Genomic DNA, 27,903 nt, shown 5'->3' on the forward strand with positions numbered 1-27,903 from the left:
CTCCACGAAACATGGATTGTGGCGACATGAGTTGATTATGCGATTTTTCCCTTCTAATGTCTAATGATTATTTGTGTTTGTGAACACGATGACTTTCTGTAATCGCGCTGCTGTGCTCGCGGCGTTGTCAGTTATATTGACGGCTGATCTCGGGCGGTTTGCGGCAGCAGATGATCAGACACACAGTAAAAGCGATGAGAACTCTGACAGTAATAGAGCTGTCAGTGATGTATAGGATCAGAATACTGCTGATGGACAGCTGTTCAGGTATTGCTTTATGAAATAACATCGGTTTGCTTACAGTTTAACAGCAGAAAGAGTGAGTGAGTGACAGCTGTGATGGGATGTGGCGCATATTCAATGTTAATCATCACTATTACAATTATCCAACAGACGCCATTGTCTTCTGTGTTTTCATTTCCCCCTCCATATTAACGATCCTGTATCAAGGTATAAATCAAGGTTCCATGGTATTATCATCAGATAGAGCCAGAGTATAGATCTATTTACAGTTACAGGCCTAACATTACATGTTATGGTGTATGAATATAATGATTCTTCTCTCTGTCTGTCTGTTACTTAATTGATCTTGACCATTTAGAAAGTCTGTCTCTCTCTGTCTGATAAATTTTTTATTTTAATGTAGAATAAAGTGGGCCACTTTTTGTTACAGACTTGTATTTTCAGATGTACCATCTTAATCTTTTAATGTAAATTAATGTATATTACATTTCAAAAGAGATTTTATAGTCAAATGTCATATTATTTGATGTAATACCATTAGTGCAGTCAAACGATTAATCACATCCAAAAAAAATTAATAAAATAGTTTAGATAATGTGTATAAACTGTGTATGTTTATTATGTATATTTAAATACAAACACATGCATGTATATATTTATGAAAAATAGGTTGATTATATATATATATATATAATATAAAATATAAGAATATAAATGTATATACATGCAAATATTTTCAAAATATTTACTGTATGTGTGTGTATTTATATATACACAATATACACAGTACACACACATATATTATATTGACAAAAACTTCTATTTTGGATGCGATTAATCGTTTGACAGCACTAAATAGCACAGGAAATGTATTCTTCGGACAGGTTAAATGACACGGAGAGCTCCAGCAATGACACTGTGCAGACCACCACACCTGCGCCCAAGCCCATGACCCCCGAGCCTCCTAAACATGAGCCCATCCTGCCGGAGCAGATGGGCGTCAAGGCCCAGGAGGAGGAGCAGTCCAGCGGGATGAGCATCTTCTTCAGCCTGCTGGTCATCGGTGGGTAGAGCCAGCTCTTTTAAAGTTAGAATTGACCTTAGTGTGACACTGACAACGTGTTGGTCTTATTTCTTTTAAAAACTGAAGTTATGATTTTATTGCATCAGCAGAATATTAAGCATTTCTCCAGGGTGCAGCTGGATTTCCTCAGTGTTCACTGTGTGTCTATGAGAGAGAGAGGCTGATTCTGTTCATGGGAGATGATCAATGTTTTGAAGTCTTTTTGAGTCGTGAAGGTAATGTATGTGTAATATAACAGCCCAGACTCTTTTGGGAAGGTTTTCTGCTTTTATTCACATACAAGCGTCAGTGATTCAGGCCATTATGTTGGGCGATGATGGGGTCTGACACCTGGTTGGTGTTCTAGTTCATTATAAAAGTGTGTAGTGGTGGGCCTGAGGTCTGGGCTTTGGGAGGGCAGTCACGTGTTCGACTCAGTAAACCATTTCTATACAAGGGTATTGTCTTGCTGGGATAGAAAAGGCCCTACCCAGGCTATGTCAGCAAGGCTAAAAGCACATAACTCTCTTTTCCATTATACAGTCAAACAGTAGGATTTAGACTAAGAGGTCAGGTTTTGTAAAGCTCTTCTTCCTCATGCAATTATCAGACTTGGCCACTTATTTATCTAGTCTCAGTAAACAGTGCATTAAGGGCTTTTTGAAGGTAGTTTGGATGATGGGAATATAATCAAGTCAATTCTAGTGCTTTTTATAAGGCAGATTGGGTCAAAGCAGCTTTACAGTATTAAACAGAGAGATAGTGGCCAGACGAGACCAGCAGTTTAACTCTAATTCAGATTGTGCAGAGGACTCACCTGGCTCCCGTGGCCCTGTCCTGGTCCTGTTGAATATAATGGTGGAGAGGTCCAAAATTAACTTTTTTTAACACCTTGGCCTAGACAATTCACCAGCAGTGGAATATTTCTTAAAGAGATAGTTTACCCCCAAATTAAATTTGTGTTAACATACGCTCACCCTCACATTGTTCCATTCATAAAAGAAGATTTGTTTTGAAGCATTGTTTTCATTTTTGAGTGAACTGTGCCTTTAGCATCCATGAAACTGTATTTAACATTCATCAGATATATCCACTACTTTTAAAGGCTTGATGTCATTCATATATGGATGCATGTATTTGCAAAGATGCAAAACAAAATGATTCATATATATGCTGTTCTTTTGAATGTTCTGTTCTCAGAATGCAGGGCTAATATTACTTTTTCCATGTAAAACATGCCATTTTCTGGATCTCAGTAAGATGGTTGGTGACTCAGGCTGTATTTGTGTGTCCGACACCACTGAAACTCGTCAGGTGTCAGGTAATGTGTTGTTGTTTTGGGACGGGCCCTCGGCGGTGATGTCATCTGACCGCTGCCATGTGTGTTTGTGTTTGGGGCATTGTCTGTATTGTGTGCTCTGAGTGTAGTCTTACACACTGACAGGCTGTTCATATGTGTTGACGAATCGGTTCATTATGTCTTGGATACCAGATCTTTAATCTAGATCGAAGTGTATTTTATAAACCTGCACTAAACACATGACGATCACAATTCTTCTGATGTAACTTATCTCTTTATACCTGACTAGACCTTTTACCTTTCGGGGAACATAGACATATGATATTGCATATTGAATAATGATATTTATTTGCTGTGTTTATTATTTATAATTTTTCTTAATGATTTTGAACACAAAATGTCAGATTAAAAAGAAACAAAAGAGATGGTGATGAAGGAAGAAGCAAATACATGCAGCTATATACATAACAGCATAAAAACATAAATATAAAACTTAAAAATGTTCCCTTTATTATTACCCATATATTACTGTTCAAAAGTTGGTGGTCAGAAAGATTTATAAAATTTTAATTATGCTCAACAAGATTGCATTTGTCTGATAAAAAATACAGTAAGAACTAAAAACTATTATTACAATTTAAAATAACTTTTCTATTTGAATATATTTTAAAGTGTAATGTATTTCTGTGCTGCGCAGCTGTATTTTCAGCATCTCTACTCCAGTCTTCAGGGTCACATGATCTTCAGAAATCATTCTGATATGCTGCTTATAATTATCAGTGAAAACAGCTGTTACATTTTTCTGTAAAACTATGATAAATTCATTTCTTATATTATATTATGTTAGGCCTATATTATAAAACTAATAAATAATTAACCTAGTTTTTTAATGGAGTCTCTTTCTCATCAAGGCTGTATTTATTTCAAAAATAAAGCATTGATTTGTTTTCTCAGGTATCTGTATTATATTGGTGCACCTGCTGATCAAATTCAAGCTTCACTTTTTGCCTGAGAGTGTGGCTGTGGTTTCGCTGGGTAAGTGACTTTATTACCTCATTCTCTTAGACTCTTACCTAACAGTTTCTCTTGAAACTCTTCCATTCAGTGCTGGCCGAAGCCTTTGAGTGTCATAATGATGAAAACAGAAGTTAATTTGTCACAAAACAGCATGTGTTCCTGTTGCATATGACTAAGCGCTGTGTCTTTGAAATGTTTTAAGAGCAATCAATAACTGATCAATAATGAACAGACCTGCGTAAGATACCGCGAGGACAAAACAGGGAGGGGACGAATTGATCAGAAGCGCACACACTCCACAAATTCCATTCATGTGAAGCTGTTAATCAGTTACTGCTGAGAATAAGCCCTCATCAGCTCAAGAGTAGGAGTGTTTGTAACGGTTTACGCCTGCCTGTCCTGTTTCACAGTGTTGGGAAACGAACGCAACGGTAGTTCTTCTAAAATTACGTATGGATTAATCAGTTCCTCTCAGTGTGCAAGCCTATAAAAGATATGTCACACTTTAGTTTGACATCATTATTCTTAGATCATGTGCAATTTTCAAAAATCACAATTTTCAGACCTGTTTTTTACTTGTATTATTTTATATATATATAGAAGAACAATTTCTCTTTATATATGTTTGTCACAAATTACACAATATTGTTCCTCTTGGTTCATCCAAAGTAGTCTTCTGTTAATAATCCATATACTGTAGCAGCTCATTACTTGTGACTGGCCTTTGTTTTTCAGGAATTCTGATGGGCGCGTTCATCAAGATCATCGAGTCACAGCAGTTGGCCAACTGGAAGGTATTCTAGTCAATTCAGTTCAATTCAAGTTTATTTGTATAGCACTTTTCACAACACCAATCGTTGCAAAGCAGCTTTACAGAAAATACTAAGTGTCTGCTTTATGTTTAGGAGTATGTTTTTAGTGGTGACTATGGTAGAAATGTACAGTCAGAATCATGCAGTTACAAATTACACTTTTAACTGCAATGATTATATGTCGTAATTAAACTATGTGATTGCAATTAAACATTGCGATTATGTTCGGTCATCTCAGGTCTTTGCAAGGGCTGGATCCAGACTGAAGCTAAGTAACTATTAGTAACTATAAAGTAACTATTACTATAGTTACTTGGAAATGGAGAAATAAATAGAGATGAATTTAGCATAGCTGCTGTTCCAACCAAGCAAAGATGGTGTCTTTAACACGAACAAAAGAATGACAATGTGCATTTGATCAGATATACAGTCATGGTCAGAATTATTGGCACCCTTGGTAAATATGATCAAAGAAGTCTGTGAAAATAAATCTGCATTGTTAATCATTTTGATCTTTTTTTTATCACATAAATCTAACCTTTCATCGAACTAAAACAATTGAAAATGGAAAATCTCATTATGAAATAAATGTTTTTCTCAAATACACATTGGACACAATTATTGGCACCCCTAGAAACTATTATGAGAAAAATATCTCTGAAGTACTTTACCATTCATATTGTTTCTGATGTGCAGCAAAAGATAATTGAGCTTCACAAATTAGAAAGTGGCTTTAAGAAAAGAGCTTGAGCAGTAAAAATCCCCTTTTCCAGCATAAGGGCAATAATTAAGAATTTCCCATTAACAGAAAATGTTACGAATCTGCCTGGAAGAGGACGTGTGTCTATATCGACCTAATGCATGGTGAGTTTGAGTAGCTAAAGACTCTCCAGCTGGAGAACTGCAGAAAATAGTTGAGTCTCGGGGTCAGAAAACCTGAAAACCTGTCTGTTATCAGACACGACTGGAACTTCAAATGGGACTGGCTTCTATGGTCAGATGTAACTAAAAAATGAGCTTTTTAGCAGCAAACACACAGAGATAAAAAGTACCCCATGTGTACAATGAAATATACTGCTGTATTTGTGATGTTGTGGGCCTATATTTCTGCTGGAGGTCCTGGACATCTTGTTTAGATACATGGCATCTTTGATTCTATCAAATACCTACAGATAAAAAATCATTAAGTGAAGTGTTAGAAATCTTATAATGGGCCATGTTTGGATCTTCCAACCGTACAATAATCCAAACACAAACCTCAAAAACAACACAAAAATGGCTAATTAGGAACAAAACCAAGCTTCTGCTATGGCCATTCCAGTCCTCTGACCTGAACCCTAGGGGAAATGAGAGGAGTGAACTGAAGAAGAGAAGCACCAACATGGAGCTGGGTATCTGAAGGATCTGGAGAGATTCTGGATGAAGGAATGGTCTCTGATCTCTTGTCAGGTGCTCTCAACAGGTTTCAACAGCATTGCATAAAAGGGTACCGTTAATTGTATCCAATGTGTATTAGAGAAAAGCATTTATGTCAGAATGATATTTTCCCCCATTTTAAATTCTTATTCTCAAATTAAAGTTTACATTTATGTGATTTGTTTTTTTTAAATAAAAGATTAAGATGATTAACAATGCAGATTTATTTTCACAGCGCCTTTGATCATATTTGTGACACACATTGTGTCTTTTGGCCAACCAGTTTTATGAAGGTTACACTTGAACATTACGTTAGTAATGAAAATGTAATTTTTCATTTTTTTTTTTTGTTTTAAGAAGCTGATACTTCAGAACACATTAAATTGATTAAAAGTTACGGTACAGACTCTCATGCAAATCTCATACAAATGCGATGCAGTGTGAACAAATATGTCCACATCTGTGATTGATTTGAGTGATCGGTGATCAAAGGTGATCATACAAACACATACATTAAAGTAAAAAAGACTAGCATCAAACGTTCCCTACTTTAAGTACTCAAATATTTAACAGTGATTAATTCTATTTGTCAATGGGAGTAGAGAGATGCAGGATCAGATACACAGAGGAGTGGCCAGTGAGTGATTACCGTCGTGACCTTTCAACCCTCTTCACACACCTTAGCAGGTGACTGATATACTACTTTACACACACACACACACACACACACACACACACACACACACACACATATATATATATGGACTGGTAAGTGATCAAAATGTTTTATCTAATTAATTACATGATGTGGTGATTAATGAATCAAATTAATCACACATCAAATTTGGAGAAATCACTCCCGAAAGATAATTTTAAGTCATTGTTGTGTAAAGCATCAAACAGACATTACAAAAAGTAAGTTCAGCAAGAAATATTTTGTATGATAAAATGTATTACATATAGCCTACTCTTTTGGACCATGTGAGTAAATGATGACCGAATTATAATTTTTGGTTGGGTGAACTATAATAATTTATTTTCTTAATTTTATTGTTATTACTATGAAAATATGAACTTATTTCTTTAATGAAATGATACTCTAAATAATAAACTAAAACTGCCAGTAGGTGGTGGTAAATGTCTTAATGATTGAGTCATCGAGTCATTTATTCATTCATTTGATTCGTTCATATGGCTGATTCATTCAGGAGTGAAGTAAAGGGTTCTTTATGAATGGTTCATTGATTCATTAGGCTTTATCGACTTGAAGCGGGTCATCGCCATCGGACCGATCGGTGTGTGACATCAAAGTAGCGCAAGATTTTAGAGAGCAGACGTCTCCTTGTGCTTTTGAATCCCTCTCGCGGTACTTTGATGTCATACACCGATCAGTTTGTGCAGCGCCACTTCAAAGCCAACGCATATGCCAATAGTTCAACACGCCAAATAGTTCACCAAATTCGTTCAAAACGTGGATTAAGAAAAGAAATGTGCTGTGGGTTGCTCAGAGATTAACAGTTCTGCTTTGTCTTTATCTTCTGGTTGGCAAAATTGACCAAAACAGACAACACTGTGTTTAAAATAACACAATATTAACAACTTAATGAACTGTTGCATAAGATGAGTATCACATTTGCACTCATGTGATATTGCACTTCTTGTGTGATATTTCTTTAGTAAGTGATGTAAAAATGAGACACAATCTCAAACGAGTGTTTTGCCCCATATCTTGAATTGAAGGGACATTTTCTAAGCTCTATCATGCAGTATGTTGTTTCCCTGCCTCATATTAGTCATCAATCGACTGTATGAAATGGCAGATGATCCACAAAGGTCTGGGGCGGGGCAAGTGCATCAAATGCATTAATAATTTTAACGCGTTATTTTTCTCCATAATTAATCTAATAACGCGTTAGATTACCAGCCCTAATATACTATTCTATTTCACTGATTTTGATCAGCACAGGCTTGGAATGAGCGGCATCACGTGTCTCAACCAATGAGAGAATTTGGGATGGGCCTAAGAGTGCAGCAGCTGTGACGAGTCCGCGGCCTCCTCCCTGATTATCATCAGCACCCTGTCCTAAATAGCCGCCCTTCACCAGGCTCCCGACAGGAGCGGTGTGAGAGGAGGGGCGCTGGACGAGTCAGGGCTGGCGGCGTGTGATGGGGCACACCTGATGTGAATGGAGCCTCATCACCGCTGCTGTTTAAAAGCCCAACGCGCCTCTCCTCGAGAGACTGGTCTCTTCCCCGTGCATGCACACTGGTGTCCTCGTGGGTCCAGGAAAAGTGCGTTGAGGGACTCCCGCGCCACTAGAGATGTGAGCTGCTGGACCCGTAATCCGGATGTGGACCGCACCCGTTTACACAGCCAACGGGCCAGGATGCCGGGCCGTCCATCCCCTTCCAGCTCCGCGGCCGACAAGCAGGATGCGACCGCTAGAAGAAGCCGCCGCCCCTCGCGCCCCGGACCGAATAGTCTCTCCGAGGCCTGACGCCAAGCCCACTGTGTCTGTCGTTGGCTCCTCCAGTTTCACAGAGCGCTCATGAACGTTCCTGATAAAATAATTTAGGCTAAGCCTCAACCTTCACACATCACTGTTCATTGTTATTTTGAATAGAAAAGAATGCAACATGCTCATAAACATAAACTTTGTGGTTTATTATTTTGAATCATTAGGGATGCGGTAACACACAGCCCTCTCACAATATATTGCTTCACGGATCTTTTACTTTTGCCACTAAGAAATGTTCTGGCAATCATGCTGCATGTATCAGAAGATCTGAACTAAACTGCAGTCTGGCCCACCTCTTCCAACCGAGCCAAACGAACCTGAGCAATCACACTAGTCAAACGGACCAGGCACGGTTAAGATTGCCTAGTGTGATACACCCTTATTCTCCTGCATCCCACACACACAAGTCTCTCCCCACCCGCACCCCAATCAAGTGTTGTCCCGCCGTACTCCGCTGTGATGGGTCCCGCGATCATGCAGGTCTCTATTCTGAAGATGCCTGTTATAATGTTATGATTGAGGCTCTGGTCTCTGAGAATAACTTGTTTTTCTATAACAAACTATAAATTATTTCTATTAAAAAATGTTAATGCCCTGGCAGTGGCAAATAGTTTTGGTTTTATATTCAATTTGATTTTGATTTAAATTGATTTTATAAGTTGAGATTTACAATAAATATTTTAACTGCTACTATGTTAAAGGAATACTGCTGTAAAAAAGCACCTTATTTTTTTTAAAGCGTTTGCAAACCAAATGTCATTAGAGTTTTGTTCATATTTCAGTACTTTTAAATGAAAACAGTGCACTATACATTACTATTTTCTTAAATTACTCAATAAAAATCAGTAAAAACAAAACCCACAATTCTAAAATACAATGATAATTTACTGAGAATTTTTTTTCCATGGAAATTTATTAATTTTAAATATTTTAATGTCACTATGATATAATGAGGTTTGCACTTTTTTCACTGCACTTTGCACTTTGAGGATTGCACAGATTTTCCTAAGCATGTTGGAAATTTTAGTTTTGCAAGCAGAGGAATTGATACCACATGCCATACCTCTTTCTGACATGTGATTCCTCCTTGCCTTTTTCTTACATTTTCACTCTCTTTCTGTGTCCTGCTTCATTCTCTCAGCTTCTTAATGTCTTTGTTTCTTTCTCTCGTTCGCATTTCCTCTCATGCATGCCTTTCCTTTCTCTCCATCTTTTCATCTCTCTCTGTTTCAGGCTTTAATTAGCATTTTTTTGTTGATGTGAGATGGTGCCAGGCTCTGTGAGGACAGAGAGTCCTTTTGTTTCAGGAAGTCTAAAGGTCAAGAAGGCCTCTCAGTTCTTGCTGTGTTTGGGTAACCAGAGACCCTCTCAGTAAACGGCTCAACTGGAGCGTGTCTCTGTTTCATCCCCTCTGAACTGTGCTCCAACTCTTTCCTGTGTTTGCAGTGCACTCAAGCATGGGCAGGTGTAAGTGTACAAGTGTACAAAACTTTTCAAAACTGAAAGTCATTAAGGCAGCCACTTTTTTCCACTTTTAAAGTACATTTTGCAAGACCTTATGGAATTTTGGTTCATCTGAGCACTTTTCTTAGGTTATCGTCACATTAGATGTTTTCTTGTGTTCAGTAACAGCTGGGTGAAGAGAATGCGGAGGCTCAACTTGATTTTTTAGAAGTAGAATTATTTTTAACTTTCTATATACACACCTTCTTAAAAGTTCAATCCTCATGGTGTAAGACATGTTGTAAAAAAAAAAGGAATGCAGCAGCTGTTTCCATCTTTTCTCTGTGCTTTACAGCAGCGGTCCCCAAACTTTTTAGCGCCAAGGAGCGGTTTAATGTCAGACAATATTTTCACGGACCGGGCTTTAAGGTTAGACAGATAAATACAACAAAATAAAATGATTCGACTGGCATAAAAACTGTGGTATATTGTAAATATAATAATAAACATGAATCCACTATGTATTCGTATGCAACTTTATTACGAGCGTCCTCGTAACATCGCGCCAACTACATAACATGACTAACATCCTCTCTGCCCCCTAATGAATCCATTTTCCAAACTGTGTTTTTGTCTTATCCTGAATCACTGTGGTACACCTATAATAAGTGTTTATATTCAGACTATTTTAGTCTGGTTGGAGTTGGCAACGCTGCAGAGTAGCACAGTACCTGCAAGACTCGCCATAGATGTAAACAGAGAGAAGTAGCTCTGGCTACAATGTTCTTCCGCCAGACGTGAGCGCCAAAAGTTACTGACTGCAGCTTTAATGTAAGTTATTTATTCTTTCTTGTGTGGCCCAGTACCAAATGACGCATGGACCGGGACCGGTCCTCGATACTGCTGCTTTACAGGGCATAAATGTAAACAATCAACTCTCTTCTCTGGAAGGGTTATTCTAAGCAAACAGTTCAAGCACAGCAGGCATGAGAGATATCGAAACAAACACAGGAAAAACATTAAATATCTGTTTTTGCCAGTCAACTAATTGGTGGTTGGATAGTTACTGTAGCTGACAATCATTACCCATCCCTAGGGGTGGGATTCAGTTTTGCATCAAGAGAATAAATTCTATTTAAGAAATACATGTATTTTTTAAAAATGTATTAAAAATTATATGCACAACAATACTGTTTTCACTGTATTTTTGATCAAATAAATGCAGCCTTGGTGAGCATGAGACACATTTAAAAAAATGTTAACAACCCCATGCATATTTCAAAACTCCAAGACATTTGTCCAGTGGTGTTGGCATCAGTGATGCGCGGGTCAATGTACAAACAACCCGCACCCGACCAACATTTTCAACTAACCCGCCCGCAACTCGGGCCGCAAAAAAAGAAAAAGAAAATATTTTGCCCAACCCACTTCCTGACCCGCATTTTTTAAAAGTTGTAAATGTTCATCGTAGCGTCATTGGGCCATAGACATAGGAACTAGGCAAAAAAAAAAAAATATATATATATTCTAATTTTGTCGATAATTATAAAATAAAATTCTTCAATAAGCTCATAATATGTACTAAAATAGTCTAGTCTGGCTATGTCTATTTTGATGTTTCTGCAAGTTCAGCAGACAGTGAGGTCCAGTTTCCGATCAGAGCTCGTGAGAGGAGAGCGCATTTCTGAATATTCCACTGAAAACAAAGAGTGCCCTCTCGCGGCTGTAGACGGTAATGTTTTCTCTTGGTTCTAAATAAATGCTACTTATAGTCCAGTACGACTTATATATGTTTTTTTCCTTGTCATTACGTATTTTTGGACTGATGCGACTTATACTTAGGTGCGACTTATAGTCCGAAAAATACGGTAGTTGGACAAGTTAATAACTTACATGAGCTTTTGAGGTATAGTGCCCAGGGGCACCACACTGTCTTAATACGGCCCTGCTATAGCCTACAGGATAATAAGCGTTATGACCGCATACATAAAGCTCTGGTTAAATTAATGATTATGAATGTGTCTAAATTAGCAAGGAGACATTTAATTGTTTAGTAATAAACTTGTGTTATCTGTGTCGCTGCAAAGGTGAAATTGACGATGCGGACTTGCCATGAACGCCAGAGAGAAATGGACATTTCATATGAATTACATAATCAGAGAGTAGCCTATTTATTTTGGTTTGAATATTTTCGTTTAAAAGTAGACATTTCAAGCTTTCTGTAATATATAGGCTATCTTTCTCAAATCTGTGAGGCACAAGCTGAGTTTTGGCGCCCTCCAGTTCACATGCAATGCAAGTGATCGTGCAGGCGCCTCATTACATTGTCTGCTATATATTTGCTTCTTATTTATTAAATACGGCAATTGATTAATAAAACATTGATCCATCTCTATCTGCAGACTGAGCTCGTGCGTCATCTTCACGTCAGTCATCAGTCAGGTGGACTGGTGGAAGATAAGGGGGAGGGACGGAGGGCCAGGTCCATAGAGGGAAACAGAGACCGGAAGTGAAAAAAAACAGGAGGTCAGGAGGGAATGGAAAGTTCAGGGGCCCAGGGCAGAGCCGACAGGGCAGGAATCCTGGGTGGAGCAGGTGGAACTGGAGCCCATCGGGATGGCACAGATGGAACTGGAGCCCACCACAGCCGAGCAGACGGGACTGACGCCCACCAGGGCAGTGCAGAGAACCACCACCGTCGTGCGTTCGAGACAGAGGCCCACCAGGGTGGAGCAGAGGGCCACCACAGCTGAGCAGACAAGACAGATGCCCACCAGGGCGGCGCAGAGGACCACCACCTCCATGTGGTCGAGACAGAAGCCCACCAGGGCGGCGCAGAGAACCACCACAGCGAGCAGATGAGACAGAAGCCCACCAGGGTGGTGCAGAAGACCACCACAGCCTGGCGGTCGAGACAGAAGCCCACCAGGGCGGCGCAGAGGACCACCACAGCCGTGTGGTCGAGACAGAAACCCACCAGGGTGGCGCAGAAGACCACCACAGTGGGATCGATGGCACAGGAGAGCAAGTCTGGTTAGGTAAGCCTGAAATAGAGAACATGAACAGGTTAAGGGAGGCCTCTGTGGCCCTGATGAGATGGTAGATGGTCTTCATGGCCATGACAGGGCAGGCGGTGAGTTCCTGGATGGCCTCCATGGCCATGACAGGATAGGACGAGCAGTCAGGAAGTTCGGCTGAGACGTGACGAGGCTCTGGAAGTTCCCCAGAGACGTGAAGAGGCTCTGGTAGTTCAGCAGAGACATGAAGAGGCTCTGGAAGTTCCGCAGAGACGTGAAGAGGCTCTGGTAGTTCAGCAGAGACATGAAGAGGCTCTGGTAGTTCAGCAGAGACGTGAAGAGGCTCTGGTAGTTCAGCAGAGACGCGAAGAGGCTCTGGTAGTTCAGCAGAGACATGAAGAGGCTCTGGTAGATCCGTGGTGATTTGATTGGGTTCAGGAAGATCAACTGTGGCTTGACTTCGTTCAAGAAGATCAACGGTGACTTGACTTGATTCAGGAGGATCAACGGTGACTTGACTCAGGAAAAGATCAACGGTGACTTGACTTTGCTCATGAAGATCAACGGTGAGTTGCCCTTGCTCATGAAGATCATTGGTGACTTGCCCTTGCTCATGAAGATCATTGGTGACTTGCCCTTGCTCATGAAGAACACTGGTGACTTGACCTTGCCCATGAAGAACAGTGGTGACTTGACTTGACTCCTTAGGTCTAACTGTGGTAGAACTTGACTCATGAGTGTTAATGGTGACTTGACTCGACTCTGGAGGGTCCACGGGGACCTGACTCGACTCTGGACGGTCACCTGTGGCTGCCATCTTATACAGTGGCACTGTGCCGGCGGACATTTTGTGCAGTGGCGGTGGGCTGGCTGCCACCTTGCGCAGTGCCGCTGGGCTGGTGGCCATCTTGGCCATGACAGGATAGGACGAGCGCTCAGGAAGTTCAGCTGAGATGTGACGAGGCTCTGGAAGTTATGCAGAGACATGAAGAGGCTCTGGTAATTCAGCAGAGATGTGAAGAGGCTCTGGTAGTTCAGCAGAGATGTGAAGAGGCTCTGGTAGTTCAGCAGAGACGTGAAGAGGCTCTGGTAGTTCAGCAGAGATGTGAAGAGGCTCTGGTAGATCTTTGGTGATTTTACTGGGTTCAGGAAGATCAACTGTGGCTTGACTTCGTTTCAGTAGATCAACGGTGAATTGACTTGACTCAGGAGGATGAACGGTGACTTGACTTTGCTCATGAAGATCATTTATCGACTTGCCCTTGCTCATGAAGATCATTGGTGACTTGCCCTTGCTCATGAAGATTGGTGACTTGACTTTGCCCACTAAGAACACTGGTGACTTGACCTTGCCCATGAAGAACACTGGTGACTTGACCTTGCCTATGAAGAACAGTGGTGACTTGACCTTGCCCATGAAGAACACTGGTGACTTGACCTTGCCTATGAAGAACACTGGTGACTTGACTTGACTCCTGAGGTCTAACTGTGGTAGTACTTGACTCATGAGTGTTAATGGTTACTTGACCTGACTCAGGACGGTCAATGGGGACCTGACTCGACTCAACGGGGACCTGACTCGACTCAACGAGAACCTGACTCGACTCAATGGGGACTTGACTCGACTCAACGGGGACCTAACTTGACTCTGGAGGGTCAACGGCGACCTGACTCGACTCTGGAGGGTCAACGGGAACCTGACTCGACACTGGAGGGTCAACGGGAACCTTACTCGACTCAACGGGGACCTGACTCGACTCTGGAGGGTCAACGAGAACCTGACTCGACTCTGGAGGGTCAACAGGGACCTGGCTAGATTCTGGAGGGTCACCTGTGGCTGCCTTCTTGTGCAATGGCACTGTGCCGGGGGCTATTTTGTGCAGTGGCACTGGGCTGGCGGCCATCTTGTGCAGTGGCGCTGGGCTGGCTGCTATCTTGTGCAGTGGTGCTGGGCTGGCGGCCATCTTGTGCAGTGGCGCTGGGATGGCTGCCATCTTGTGCAGTGGCACTGTGCCGGTGGCTATTTTGTGCAGTGGCGCTGGGCTGGTGGCCACCTTGTGCTGTGGGGCTGGGCTGTCGGCCATCTTGTGCAGTGGCGCTGGGCTGGCGACCACCCTGTGCAGTGGCGCTGGGCTGGCGGTCCTCCTGTCTGGAGACACAGGTTTAGAGTCGGCCATCACACCTGGAGAGACAGGTGTGGCTGGGGTATCCCACTGAGACTGATGTTGTAGGTACATGGTGAACCCCCAAAAATCCAGGATCTCCAGCTCCTCTCGCACTCAGGCACAGGGTTATGAAGGCAGGCATTAAAAAGGTCTTTAAGTGCCTCATCATTGTATCCCATTCCTACCGCCATGGTCCAGAATCTTTGTGCCAAACCACCCACTTCACTCCCCTCTTGACGGAGGGTGATCAAATTTAGGAACCTCCCCCTCCGCTCCTCCATGCTGGCTGGGGAACGGATATGAAATCCCACACTGCTGGATCTGGGCATTGATGGAGTCCTTCTGTAACGAATGCACAAAGGAAACGAGAGATCCACTCACAGTATTTTAATGGGGTAATCCAAAATCACATCCAAAAACAGGCAAGAGGTCATAACCACAAAATCAGTCCAAAAACAAGAAACAAGAAAAACACAAGGGAACAAGAGAAAGCCGGGTGACAGAAAACAAGGACTCCATGAAACCGATAGAAACAGACCGGTTTATATAGACAGGTGAAAACGATGAAAGTGGAGACAGCTGAGTGCAATTAACAGGTGTGCAATTAACAGTGATGAAGGGACAAGGCTTTGTGGGAAATGTAGTGCCTTCAGTGGGGTGACTATGGGGAAGTGAGACCACTAGTGGACCCCCAGGGAAACACAGACCAGACACTGTGACACCTTGTTGGCTTTACAAAAGAGAGTGGGAGGTTACCGCTCGGTAAGAATACAGAATATTAAAGTTAGTAAAGTGAGTTATTAATTAATGCAATCAATCAATAAAAAAACATGATCATGTAACCCATTTGTCTACATATACACTCCAAGACTTAATGAACAGATATATTTTGACAATATATTATTTTTTTGAGGGTCCTTTGCTGTAGTTATTGATGTATCATCACAATTTCAGATGGGATGAAAAATAAAATGTCAAATGAATGGATTATATACAGAAGGCGAGTTAAGAGTGCTGCCTTTATAGTTACTGAACCTGTCAGTTACTTCTGTTCACTTTAAGTTCACTTTAATACTCCCAATAATCAGTGAAACTGACTACACATGAATGTCTTATTAGGGCCAGAGCACCGCGGTGTCCCTGGCAGACATCTACACAACCAGCATGCGGTTCTGTTAGATTCATAGAAGATGGGGATGCTGAGCTAGAATTCTTCTGGAGCCCTTAAGTTTGAACCAGGCTTTGGCCTTGACCTTCCATTCATCAAAGATCCTAGGATCTCAGCTGATGTCTCTTTTAGCTCTTCTTCACTTTCCACCTGGGAAGAAACTCCCAGTCACCATCGATTCAGAACATCTTTGGAGTTCATCACTCCAAACTCAGAAGAACGTAATCGCAAGTCCAAACCTTGAAACCATCGAGACTTTCATTCGAGACTGCATCCGGAACAAGGCAAAGAACAAGGCAATGCAAGTATTGTACATTTAATTAAACGAAACAGGTTTAGTGTAAGCTATAGTCCCTGTTGTAAATGGCACTGATAGTTTTACTCAGGTGGATATCTGACTCTTTTCAGGGCTTTATTCTCTGGTTTTCCTAATGGTTTCATCCATCAAGTCTCATTTGCCCTTCCCCCATGTATGAGTGATTGTATGTTTGTTTGTTTAAATTAGTTATGTGTGCTAGTGTTTAGTTAATAAAACTTTTGAGCACAAATTACATGAGTTTCTGGTCCTGCTTGCGAATAATGTCTCTTTACGATTCCGATCTAGCTAAAATGCTCTAATGCAGTAGTACTATAAAAAGGTTATTTTCTGTGGTCACGAGTTGATATGAAATTACATTGAATGTTCGCTGGACGAACAGTTAGTTGGTGACAATATTAAATCTGCTACAGTTATTACTGGCAGCTGATATAAATAATTATATATATTTTTTAATATTTATATACATTTCCCTTTTGAGATAATTTGCTACACAGTTTTAGCTGAGCTAAAACAAAAAAGAGTTTGCAATAAATTGGAGCGATTGATTGATTGAGGTTAACCTCAGAATAACATGCTGGTTCTTGCTAGCAGCGTGTCCTCCTGAGGCTATGACATGCTGTTGTCTTGTCACTGCTACAGATGGACTCTGTGCACCTTTACTCGTCGGCCTAAATACTCATACTTCGCACCCGATGCACATGCAACCACGTGTCTTGACAAAATGTTGTACATGTGAAAAAATTTAAGTCACAGAAAAATTTTAATTTTGGAAATAAAAATTATTTACTCACTCACAGCCATTCCAAACCCTCAAGACTTTAATTCAATTTCAAAACACAAATGAATAGTCTCTTCAAAAGACTTGGATTAAACCACATTTTATAAAGCATCAAGGTTTGGTGGAATGGACTTCCAACAAAAGGTACAGAAATCTCTCAGGTTTCAATGCAAATATTTAGTTTTTGTATTTTTTCAAAGATGTGCAAGGTCTTATAGGAATAACATGTTGACAGCTGTTTTTGTTTCGCTTGAGGCATGAATAGACCTTTAGCTCTTGATGTTAATATAATTCCCCAAGTGTTTTAAAAGTCAGATTTTAAACTAAAAACTATACTAAAGCACAAAAACATTGCATATAAATGCTGAGTTCAATCCAATTAAAAATAAATTTTATCATTCTTGTTCAGTATTTACAAGCTAAAATTTCCTGTTGCAATGCATCCTGGGATTGTCCTGGGCTCCAGGAACAGTTTAAATCCCTGTGGTTTTAGTAAAGTTCGCTGAAGTAGGACTTGCGACAGCTCTGAGAATGCAATGTGCATTTCCTTTGTGTTATGAAACATGTTCTGACATATTTTTCGAGCTTCTAAAAGTGTTTGTGTTCACACGTAGACACCGTTTCCATGAATAGTAATGCTTCTGATTTGAGAAGCAATACTCTTCATGGAAACGGTGTCTACATGTGTACATGATTTTGCTGCCTTCTAATTGTAACAACTTTGGCATCAGAAGCTTTCCTATAATGCTTTAAAATGTTCTTGCAGTCCCAGCAAAGATTTTGAGATGCAATCAGAAGAAATGCTGCATTATCAATCATTGTTGCAACATGAACGTTTGGTTAGCAACCACTAAAAACAGCTTTAGTTCCCATGCTTTTTTTTTTTTTTTGAAGCTATCATGAACCAGAAATGTAGCTCCCCCCCCCCCCCCCCCCCCCTCCCCTCATTGATCTCCAAAAGTAATGGATCATTGTGGAACTGAAAGAGAATATGTTAGAGCAAGGCCTCCTTGAACAGGAACTTGAAGAATGAGAGCATGCAAATGATTCAATGTGTTGCACTGGTGGTTAAAGGCATAAAGTGTGTCTTTGTGCAGTTCTGCACACATACCATTATTATCACAGAGAAATAGTTCTGCTTTGTGCTCAAGTGTAATGTATGTATTTACATGCACACACACATATACTTGGTAACACTTAGGTAAAGGGACCAATTCTCACTTTTAAAGGGATAGTTCACCCAAAAATTAAAATTTGATGTTAAACTGCTTACCCCCAGGGCATCCAAGATGTCAGTGACTTTGTTTCTTCAGTTCAACACAAACTGAGATTTTTAGCTAAAACCATTTCATAATATCACTCTTATAATGGAAGTGGATGGGAATCACGGCTAAACAAAAAACATATACAAACAAAACCAAATTAAACCCTGCGGCTCGTGACTATACACTGATGTGTAAAGATACAAAACGATTGGTCTGTGCAAAAAACTGAACAGTTTTTATATAGTTTTTTACCTCTGATTCACATAGTGTCCAAACTGTAACAGCTCTCCTGAGCGCGTCCTCCTGTGCGCGTTCTCAAGCAGGTGCAGGTGCAAGTGCATTACCGCCACCTATCTCTCAAATGGACCAATGACTCTCTGCATGAGCATATTCTACATCCTAATCCTACCAAGTAATGTAACTTAATAACTACCTTACTAACTATTAATAAGCAGCAAATTATGAGTTTAAGGCTGAAGTCATACTTAATGGTTTATTATTTAATACCGAGAATTAGACCTTTAAAATGAAGTGTGATAATATACAGTATCTCACAAAATTGAGTACACCCCTCACTTTTCATCAACCATTTTAGTATATCTTCTCAAGGGACAATACTATAGACAGGAAACTTGGATATATTTTAGAGTAATCAGTTTGCTGCTTGTATAGAAGTACAGATTTACTGTCCTCTCAAAATAACTCAACATACAGACATTATTGTCAATATAGCTGGCAACAACAGTGAGTACACCCTAAGTGACAACAGCTGTATGTTGTTTAACCATGCAAGCAACATGTCCTATTCATCATGTTAATGTTTTTGTCTGCTTAACAGGACCATACAAATTTGTGCATCTTGAATTAGAGCATTTAAAATTTGGTGCTTTAAATAAAATTCTCTCACACTGACCACTGGATGCTCAACATGGCACCTCATGGAAAAGAACTCTCTGAGGAGTTAAGAGTTATAATTGTTGGTCTCCAGAAAGATGGCCTAGGCTATAAGAAGATCTGTAACACCCTTAAAATGAGTTATAGTACAGTGGCCAGGGTCATACAGAGGTTTACAAAGATGGGTTCCATTTGGAACAGGTCTCGCAAGAGTCAAAGTCAAAGAAGTGGAGTCCTTGTGCTGTGCATCAGGTGCAGAAGCTGGCTTCAAAAACAGACGCATGAGTGCTGCTTGCATTGCTTTAGAGGTTGCAGAAGTGGAAGGGCAGTTTGCATGGCCATCGTCCCAGAAGGAAGCCTCTTATGAAGCTAACTCACAAGAAAGCCTGCAAACAGTTTGATGAAGACAACCTGTCCAAAAGAAAGAATTACTGGAACCATGTCTGGTCTAAACATGTTTAGCTCAGATGGTGTCCATCATGTGTGGTGACACCCTTGAGAGGAGTGTCTTGCCTACAATCAAACATGGTAGCATCATGGTGTGGGACTGTATGAGTGCTGCTGGTACTGGGGAGCTGTGCTTCATTGAGGGAAACATGGATTCCAGCATGTACTGTTACATTCTGAAGCAGAACATGATGCCCTCCCTTCAGAAACTTGGCCAAATGACAGTTTTCCAACATGATAACTAACCCAAACACCGCCAACATGACAACGGCCTTGCTGAGAAAGATGATGATGATAATGGAGTGGCCAAGTATGTCTCCAGACCTGAACCCTATTAAGCACCAGTGCGGCATCCTCAATCGGAGAAGCACCGTGTTTCGAACATCCCAGCTATAACCTGTGCAGGTCTGGTGAACTCCATGCTCAGGAGGATTAAGGCATTGCTTGATAACAATGGTGCTCACACAGAATATTGACACTTTGGACAGTTTTGACATGTTCATGTTAGGGTGTACTCACTTTTGTTGCCAGTTATTTAGACAACAATGGCTGTATGTTGAGTTATTTTAGAGGACAATAAATCTGTACGGCTATACAAGATGCACATTGACCGTTCTATATATATATATATATATATATATATATATTAGGGGTGTAACGGTACGCAAAAATCACGGTTCGGTACGTACCTCGGTTTTAAAGTCACGGTTCGGTTCATTTTCGATACAGTAAGGGAAAAAATTGCAAACATTAAACTGCAGGTTGTTTATTACTATAAACTTTTTTTAACAATTTGTTTACACTTTTTTAAAATACTTTTTAATAAAATATATATAAAATAAAAAAAGAATAAGAAATAAAATACTGCTGCAAAGTTCTCCACTAAATAAAATACTCTCAGTCTCAAACCAATATCATATAATAAAATATAATGAAAAATATAAATAAATAACTATGATTACAGTGCAGCATTACCAATCCCAGCTTGTAGGCCTGCTCATATTTAAAAAATATATATATATATATATAACTTTTCCAAAGTGTAAAATGCAGCATCAACAGTTTCAGTTTTTAGACCTGCTCAGATTTCGTTATTGCGTTGGACCAATCAGAATTAAGAGCAAAGGTCTGTTTAAATGCCGACGGGAGCTGCGTTTGAATTACAATCGTTTTTTTCCTAGTTGTAGTGATGTTCACACTCTCGTGATGCCTTTTGAAAACCTTATGCCGGTGACACACTGACATATTGCACCTGTCAAACATAGTCTATTTTGCCGCAAATGCTGTTGACGGTGTCCTTTATTAGTAGGCTTTATATTTATGCTCAACATGAAGTATAGATATTGTCGTGAAGACAAGATCCTGGTCTGTCGGCAGCCTCCCTGTATGTCACCTACAGTAGCAGCAGCGTGCCAGCACCGCGTCAGGCACGATTCTGATGTGTAAAGACACAGAAAACGAGAAGCAGCCGTCACGCATCTGACACGCAGCAGAAATGCCATGCTCACGCCACGCAGCCAGTGTGTCGCCGGCCTTAGAATCAGCTGCAGGGCGGGATTTGAGCTGAACGCGGAGACTTCCGCCACTTAATATGTTCGTTTGGAAACACAAAAATATTCTGCACACAAAATATTGCATTCGGTCATTCGGTACACACGTGCACCGTACCGAAAGCCCTGTACCGAAACGGTCCGGTACGAATACACGTACCGCTACATCCCTAATATATATATATATGTGTGTGTGTGTGTGTGTGTGTATATATATATATTAGTGGTGGGCATAGATTAATCTCACTGTAATCTTGGAATTAATCTAGATTAATCTAGATTAAAATGGCTCATTTGAATTCTGCCGATGGCATTCAGAATATGTGTGCTACCCAAATAAAATAAAGTCTTTGAGAAGGGGTTTCTCAAGCCCAGTGTTCGAATTGTGTCAAAGCTCTTGGGGGGTCACCCACCTAATACACTAATTGTATTATGCTATACGTAATAACGGAAAATAGGATACAATTCATAACAAAAACGGTTGATCTGCATGTTTGTCTTCGGTGTACTAATCAATGCATGTGCGTCTCACGCACAATTTGTGAGAGTTAGCAACCCTGCTTTGTCATCGTTGACACAAAAAAAGCCTTCACCTGATGAATATGTTCATAAGTAAAATTTTCCTTAATTAAATTAACACTGTTTTTGAGCAGTAAGGTCCTGTGTCCACCAAACTGTTTTTAGCCAGCCCAGCTGTGAGCTATTGAGAGCGCTTTTTGTGGGCTGCGTTTTTTTCAGTTGAGATGCTTTGGTTGCTATGATATGGAATAACCGCTAAACTGTTACTTGTATCTGATTTGGTAGATAATTTGTTTCTGACTTAAATGCTCTGGATGCTCAGAAACCAGCAATATTCATTTCTATTCCATTTTTCTTGTTGTTGCGCTTGTTGACATGTGGTTGTAACAAAATGACAGTTGTGATAGTTGATCTGTGTGTAATTTGGCCCGCCCCTCCTGCACTCTTGATTGGTTAGATGACTAGAAAGTGACAGTGATGAGCGCAGCGCTTTATCCAAAGTTGAACATTCTTCAACTCTCGGGGTGAGAAAAAGACGCCCGAACGCTCATCGCTCGGCACGCTCCTGGCGTTTCCCATTGAGAGCAACTGAAAAAATATGCTAGCTGCGGGGAAAACCGCTTTGGTGGACATGCAGCTTTAAGGTTACTAGATTTAAAATCATTTGTTTAATTCAGAATGGGTGCAATGCTAGCTTTTTTTTCTTAGAATTACGTTAGATGGCTAATTTACAACTAACAATCCGATAGTGAGCTAGCATCATAAGATAAAAAACAACAATTATTTGACAGACCAAGATTATAATAAAAGTGACTGTCCGATTCTAAGATAAACACTTATTCAGTATCAGTAAATTAAGTGTACCAAACAATCATAAAACAAATAAATATTATCGTACCGTCATCGTGAGGTAAAATAACGAGGAAGGATCACTCTGTCAGCCAATCACACAGCAACGTCGCGTCCGCAGTCTGTAAATTCTTTCAGAACACAGTGTGTGGTGCACTTGAGCGTATTTTCAGACGCACATCTAATTTGAAGTAGCGTTTTATGTGAGCGGCAGCGCAATACTTTGATAAAAAATAGATAGGGCTATGCCAAATATTGTTTCTATTTTAGTTTTAATGAAGAACCAGGGGAACCCCCCCCCAAGATCATTTTTTTGGGCCTTATGGGGGGGTCCCTTGATGCTTATGGGGGGTCCCGGACCCCCCCAGCCCCCCCTCAATTTGAACACTGCTCAAGCCAGGTGGTGCATTAGACCAGGGGCTCATCTCCTGTTTCCAAAATGCATCACAAACTGCTTGAGAAAGCTGTAAACGAATTCCACATTGCACGAGGTCAAACAACCTTAGTCCTGTTTCACACATACTTCGTCTGCAGTGCGTATGCGTTGCGTATTTTTTTTACGCACCCATGTTAACGGATTCCAGCGTTCACGCAAACTCGCAGGCTTCAGTTGCATCCATGTTAGCACGTCACTTTGATGTGGTAATTTCACAGTGGGCATACACACAGGTTTAAAGACCTTTAAAGAGTTTAAAGGTTCTCGCCCCCTACAGATTCGGCTAGGTATACATCCGCGCTAAAATATCAAGGTGAAAGTCATCATAGCTCGCAACCCAGCTCTCAACCCAACTTTATAGGAAATTTGAAAAGGAAGAGACAACCAACTTTGTCATGCAGTCAACCGAGTTATGATTGATATACTATAAATGATTACAATATAAATTATATATGAACATTATCCAAAATGAAGTGCGAGTCTGCTTGTTCAAGTACACATGGTAATTGTTCTTTCTTTCTTTCTTTCTTTCTTTCTTTCTTTCTTTCACAGGAAGAAGAGATGTTTCGTCCCAATATGTTTTTCCTATTACTTTTACCGCCAATCATTTTTGAGTCTGGATACTCATTACATAAGGTAAGCAATACTATATATAATATTAATAATTTTTAGAAGGAAGAAAGAATCTGAATTGAAAGTGATAAAAAGAAAGTTAGAATAGCAATAAAGCATGTCTTTCTGTTGCTTTCCCCTAACGAGCTACAGTATGTGTGTAGTCTCTCCCTTACAACTTCATTACAGAAATTTGTAAATAAAAACAATATTAGTAGTTTTGTGGTCATATTGGTTGCCCTCAAGTCATCAACTTTTGTTATACACATAACTGTGATACTGATATAAACAGATTGGTCAATCGGTTGTTTATTTCGCAGGGTAATTTCTTCCAAAACATAGGCTCAATCACATTATTTGCCGTTTTTGGAACAGCGATCTCAGCCTTCATCGTGGGAGGAGGAATCTATTTCCTGGGACAGGTATCCTATTTCTGTTTTGTTAGGCATTAACAGCTTCTCCAATGTCTTTCCATGTAAACAGACGTAAAAGTGAGTTCATTAAGTGGTTTATCTAGTTCAACTAGTTGGCACACCTTAACAGCTCCTTCGGTATGATATCTCAGTGATTATGACTGTTATGTTTCCATGTTTCTATTCAATAGGCTGATGTTATTTACAAGATGACAATGACTGACAGGTGAGAATTTGGCTCGGGCAATTCCTGAAACTATTGAGCAAAGTGTTTTAAGAGGATTCGACATGTACATACATGTCTTCGTTTTTTTTCTCCAGTTTTGCCTTTGGGTCTCTGATCTCCGCCGTGGATCCAGTCGCCACTATCGCCATATTTAACGCTCTGAATGTGGATCCTGTGCTCAATATGCTGGTGTTTGGAGAGAGCATCCTGAATGATGCAGTGTCCATCGTGTTAACAAAGTACGCCAAACTCTCTTTATGTCTTCTATAAAATATTTTTGACGATTTTACTGAAACATATGTGCAGTCCCATCCCCATTCTGCATGTTTACAATGTAATAAAATCAGCTCTGCACGGGCCTCTAAAGCCTGCTGGTCTTGAACCAGGACCTGTCAAGTACTATTATTAGCCATGGGTGGTATAATGTCCTCCACAAGCCAAAAACGCTGTTTTGAATTACTACTCTATAGGGTTCTATAGGGAGTACATGGAAAAATCATGGAAACAAATCAAATCTAAAAGGGTGAAGGAATTTAGTTTTCTGGATTACTGATATACCACTAATAGCCTGTTGCCATGCGTGTGAAGTTTCACCCTTACTGACGTTTGTAGGAAACAATAATTAAATAATAACACTGTTAATTATTTATAGGGTTGAAATATCTGTTAGCACTGGTTACTCTCCAGTCATCAACTTTTGAGACTTTGATAGTGATATGCGTTGACATATATTGCAATTGCTCTCACGGTGACCTGAGTTCGTTAGGTCCTTTGCAGATCCAGCTCACCTCTCTCCACCCAGTGCTTTCCTATTGTCTTTCTACGTTTCTGTCGCAATTAAAAGAAATAAAAAAGCCCATAAAAATAAAGCCTTTTTTTCTGATATTGAAGTGAAATCTAATCTGATGGTCTTAAAGGGGTCATGAACTGGTCCACTTATAATGTCTTATAATATAGGCCTGGAGGATTGTAGACTCAGAAGTAAAAGCCCACTGCTATGATTGGCTAATAGTTGTGTGTTTGACAACCTACATTCCTCATAGATAGACGCTGCTGTGATGTAGGTTAAAAACTAATAAAAACTCAATACATATCAAACGATCTACAGTATAATAACAGAGAAAGCCATAGTGACCACAAAATAACATCAGTTATTGTGTATTTCAGTATTATTGTTAAATCCAGTATATTTCAATATAGTATTTTAGTTTAAAAAACCCACATCGAATTGTGCTTTGTTTGTAAACAAATCTGTGGTAAAATGAAGTGAACAAAGGACCAAGTAATGACTGGATCTTCGTTAAAAAATATTTAATTCACTCCTTATGGTATACTGTTAAATCCAGTATATTCCAATATAGTATTTTAGTTTAAAAAACCCACGTCGAATTGTGCTTTGTTTGTAAACAAATCTGTGGTAAAATGAAGTGAACAAAGGACCAAGTTCTGACTGGATCTTTGTTAAAAAATAAAGTTCATTCACTCCTAACGGTAGGATCAGAAAGAAAGTTTTTCCACAACTTGGAACTAGAGGCCTTCACAGTACACCCAAAACCTGTCAACCGAAGACCGGACCCTGGACCCCTACGGGTTCGGGCCTATATTTTAAATGATCAGCCGGGTCGGGTCCAAATCTATTACTTCGGGTGCCGGGTCTGTTTAACATTATGTGTAATAACCGTGCGATCCGAGTCATTGGACTCGGAGAATACCCGGCCGTGATCAGACATTGCTTGTGTTTTTTGTAACTTGCAACTTGTAAAATAAGAAAAGAAAAGTGCTCTCTCTCTCTGCCGTTAGAAGCAGAGCGCACAGACTCAGAGTTAATGCAAGTGCACACACGGTAATAATGCTTGCAGACTTGACACACTCATGTTAAATATATTTCAAATCTGCAACAAGATATGAGGTGAACAGTCACATGAATGTTTTCGATTGCGCTCAAATTACGTTAAAAAGCGTATTTTAGGTTGATCCAGCTAGCACGCATGTTCAGTCTCAAGCGCGTGTCATGTTTCTATGGCAACCAGTAAGGGACACAATGACTTCGACCGCCAAACTGCGATTTACATTTTCTCCCATTTTTATACTAATATAAATAAACCGTTAGATCTTAAAGTTTTAGTGGTCAGATTCAGACTCGACGCAGAGCAGAGAGCATAGAGATGATAGCAAATAAATAACGTCAGCGGCCATGGTATTGCACGAGCGATCGTTATTATAGTTCAAAAGAGCAAACAGTCGAAGTTAACTCTAGTCAGAATGTACATGTGCACAGTTGTATTTGTCATACGTCACCGTGACATCAAGTGGACTTTTGAATAGGGCTGTGCGATTAATCGAAATCGAAATAAAATCGCGATTTGAGTGTGCGCGATTTATAAATGGCTTTATAGCACGATTTTTCGCAGCCCCGACCCCCTGCAGTATGTTATCTGAACCAATCAGGAACAGAGCAGACTGGTCATATGCCTAACTCCAGGTTCACACACTCTGTCTGTGATGCGTAGCCTTTTTTTTCGAGCCCATGTTAACGGATCAGAACGTTCACACTGCACTCGGTAAAAAGATGAGAACAGAAAAGGTTATAAATAGAAAGGTGCGAAAAGATTTAATATCTTGCGCATGAGCACAGAGAGAGTTGTGAGTGCACAGGACACAGGTTGAGCGAGAGGAGACACGTTGTAATGCAGCGTGTATCTGAGCCTTGTACAGTCTATGATCTGAGCACGCGCATCTGGTTTTGTTAACAGAGCAAAGGAAATCTGAATGTGAGCGGATCGATTCGGCTCGTGCATTATTTTAATGTGCTTTCGCGTTACAATAATGCGCTCTCGTTGCTGCTTCTGAACTGCGTACACGTGACTTACTGTATACGCACTGCAAACGGAGTACGTGTGAACCTTGGGCAATAAATATATTGGGCAAAACATATAACACCTGAGGCACCGCTACAGTGAGCTTTATGACCAATGCATGGCAAAAAAAAAAAAAAAAACATCCCTGAACACGTTTTATTTTATTTTTTTAATTATAATTTTTTGCCATGTGTCTAGATTTTGTTTGACATCTTTACTGAGTGATTATTTTGACAAGTCTATTCTAGAGACATGTTACAACTTTTTGATAAAGCTCTCATTGGTTTTCTTTTGGAAATATGTTTCAAATTTATACTGAATGCATTTCTTACTGTAAATGCCTGTGTGTGTCAAAATCATGATTAAAATCGAAATCGCAAAATTGATCAAAAAATCGTGAAAGCTTTTTTTTGTCCATATCGCACAGCCCTACTTTTGAAGCTGAAATAATGAGTGGATTAAGCTTGGACTTGGAATAACGAGAGGAATAACATCGATAACTTTCTTGTCTGAGGATTGTAATGCATCACAGGCAGTCAGGTACAAGGAAGAGAGACTACGGCTACTTAAATTA

The 27,903-nt window shown here is 40.1% G+C and overlaps 1 protein-coding gene across 1 annotated transcript; it reads left to right on the forward strand.

Moving 5' to 3' along the window:
* Window positions 1-27,899, forward strand: LOC132117855 (sodium/hydrogen exchanger 8-like). Its single transcript, XM_059527171.1, has 8 exons — window positions 1-267; window positions 3,561-3,641; window positions 4,359-4,417; window positions 23,773-23,856; window positions 24,153-24,254; window positions 24,437-24,471; window positions 24,567-24,710; window positions 27,757-27,899. Exons 1-8 carry the CDS (start codon window positions 171-173, stop codon window positions 27,806-27,808), a joined length of 654 nt encoding a protein of 217 aa, XP_059383154.1. The 5' UTR covers window positions 1-170; the 3' UTR covers window positions 27,809-27,899.
* Window positions 27,900-27,903: the final 4 nt, after the last annotated feature.

This window comes from Carassius carassius, chromosome 37, assembly GCF_963082965.1.
Source record: "Carassius carassius chromosome 37, fCarCar2.1, whole genome shotgun sequence".
Classification (NCBI taxonomy): Eukaryota; Metazoa; Chordata; class Actinopteri; order Cypriniformes; family Cyprinidae; genus Carassius; species Carassius carassius.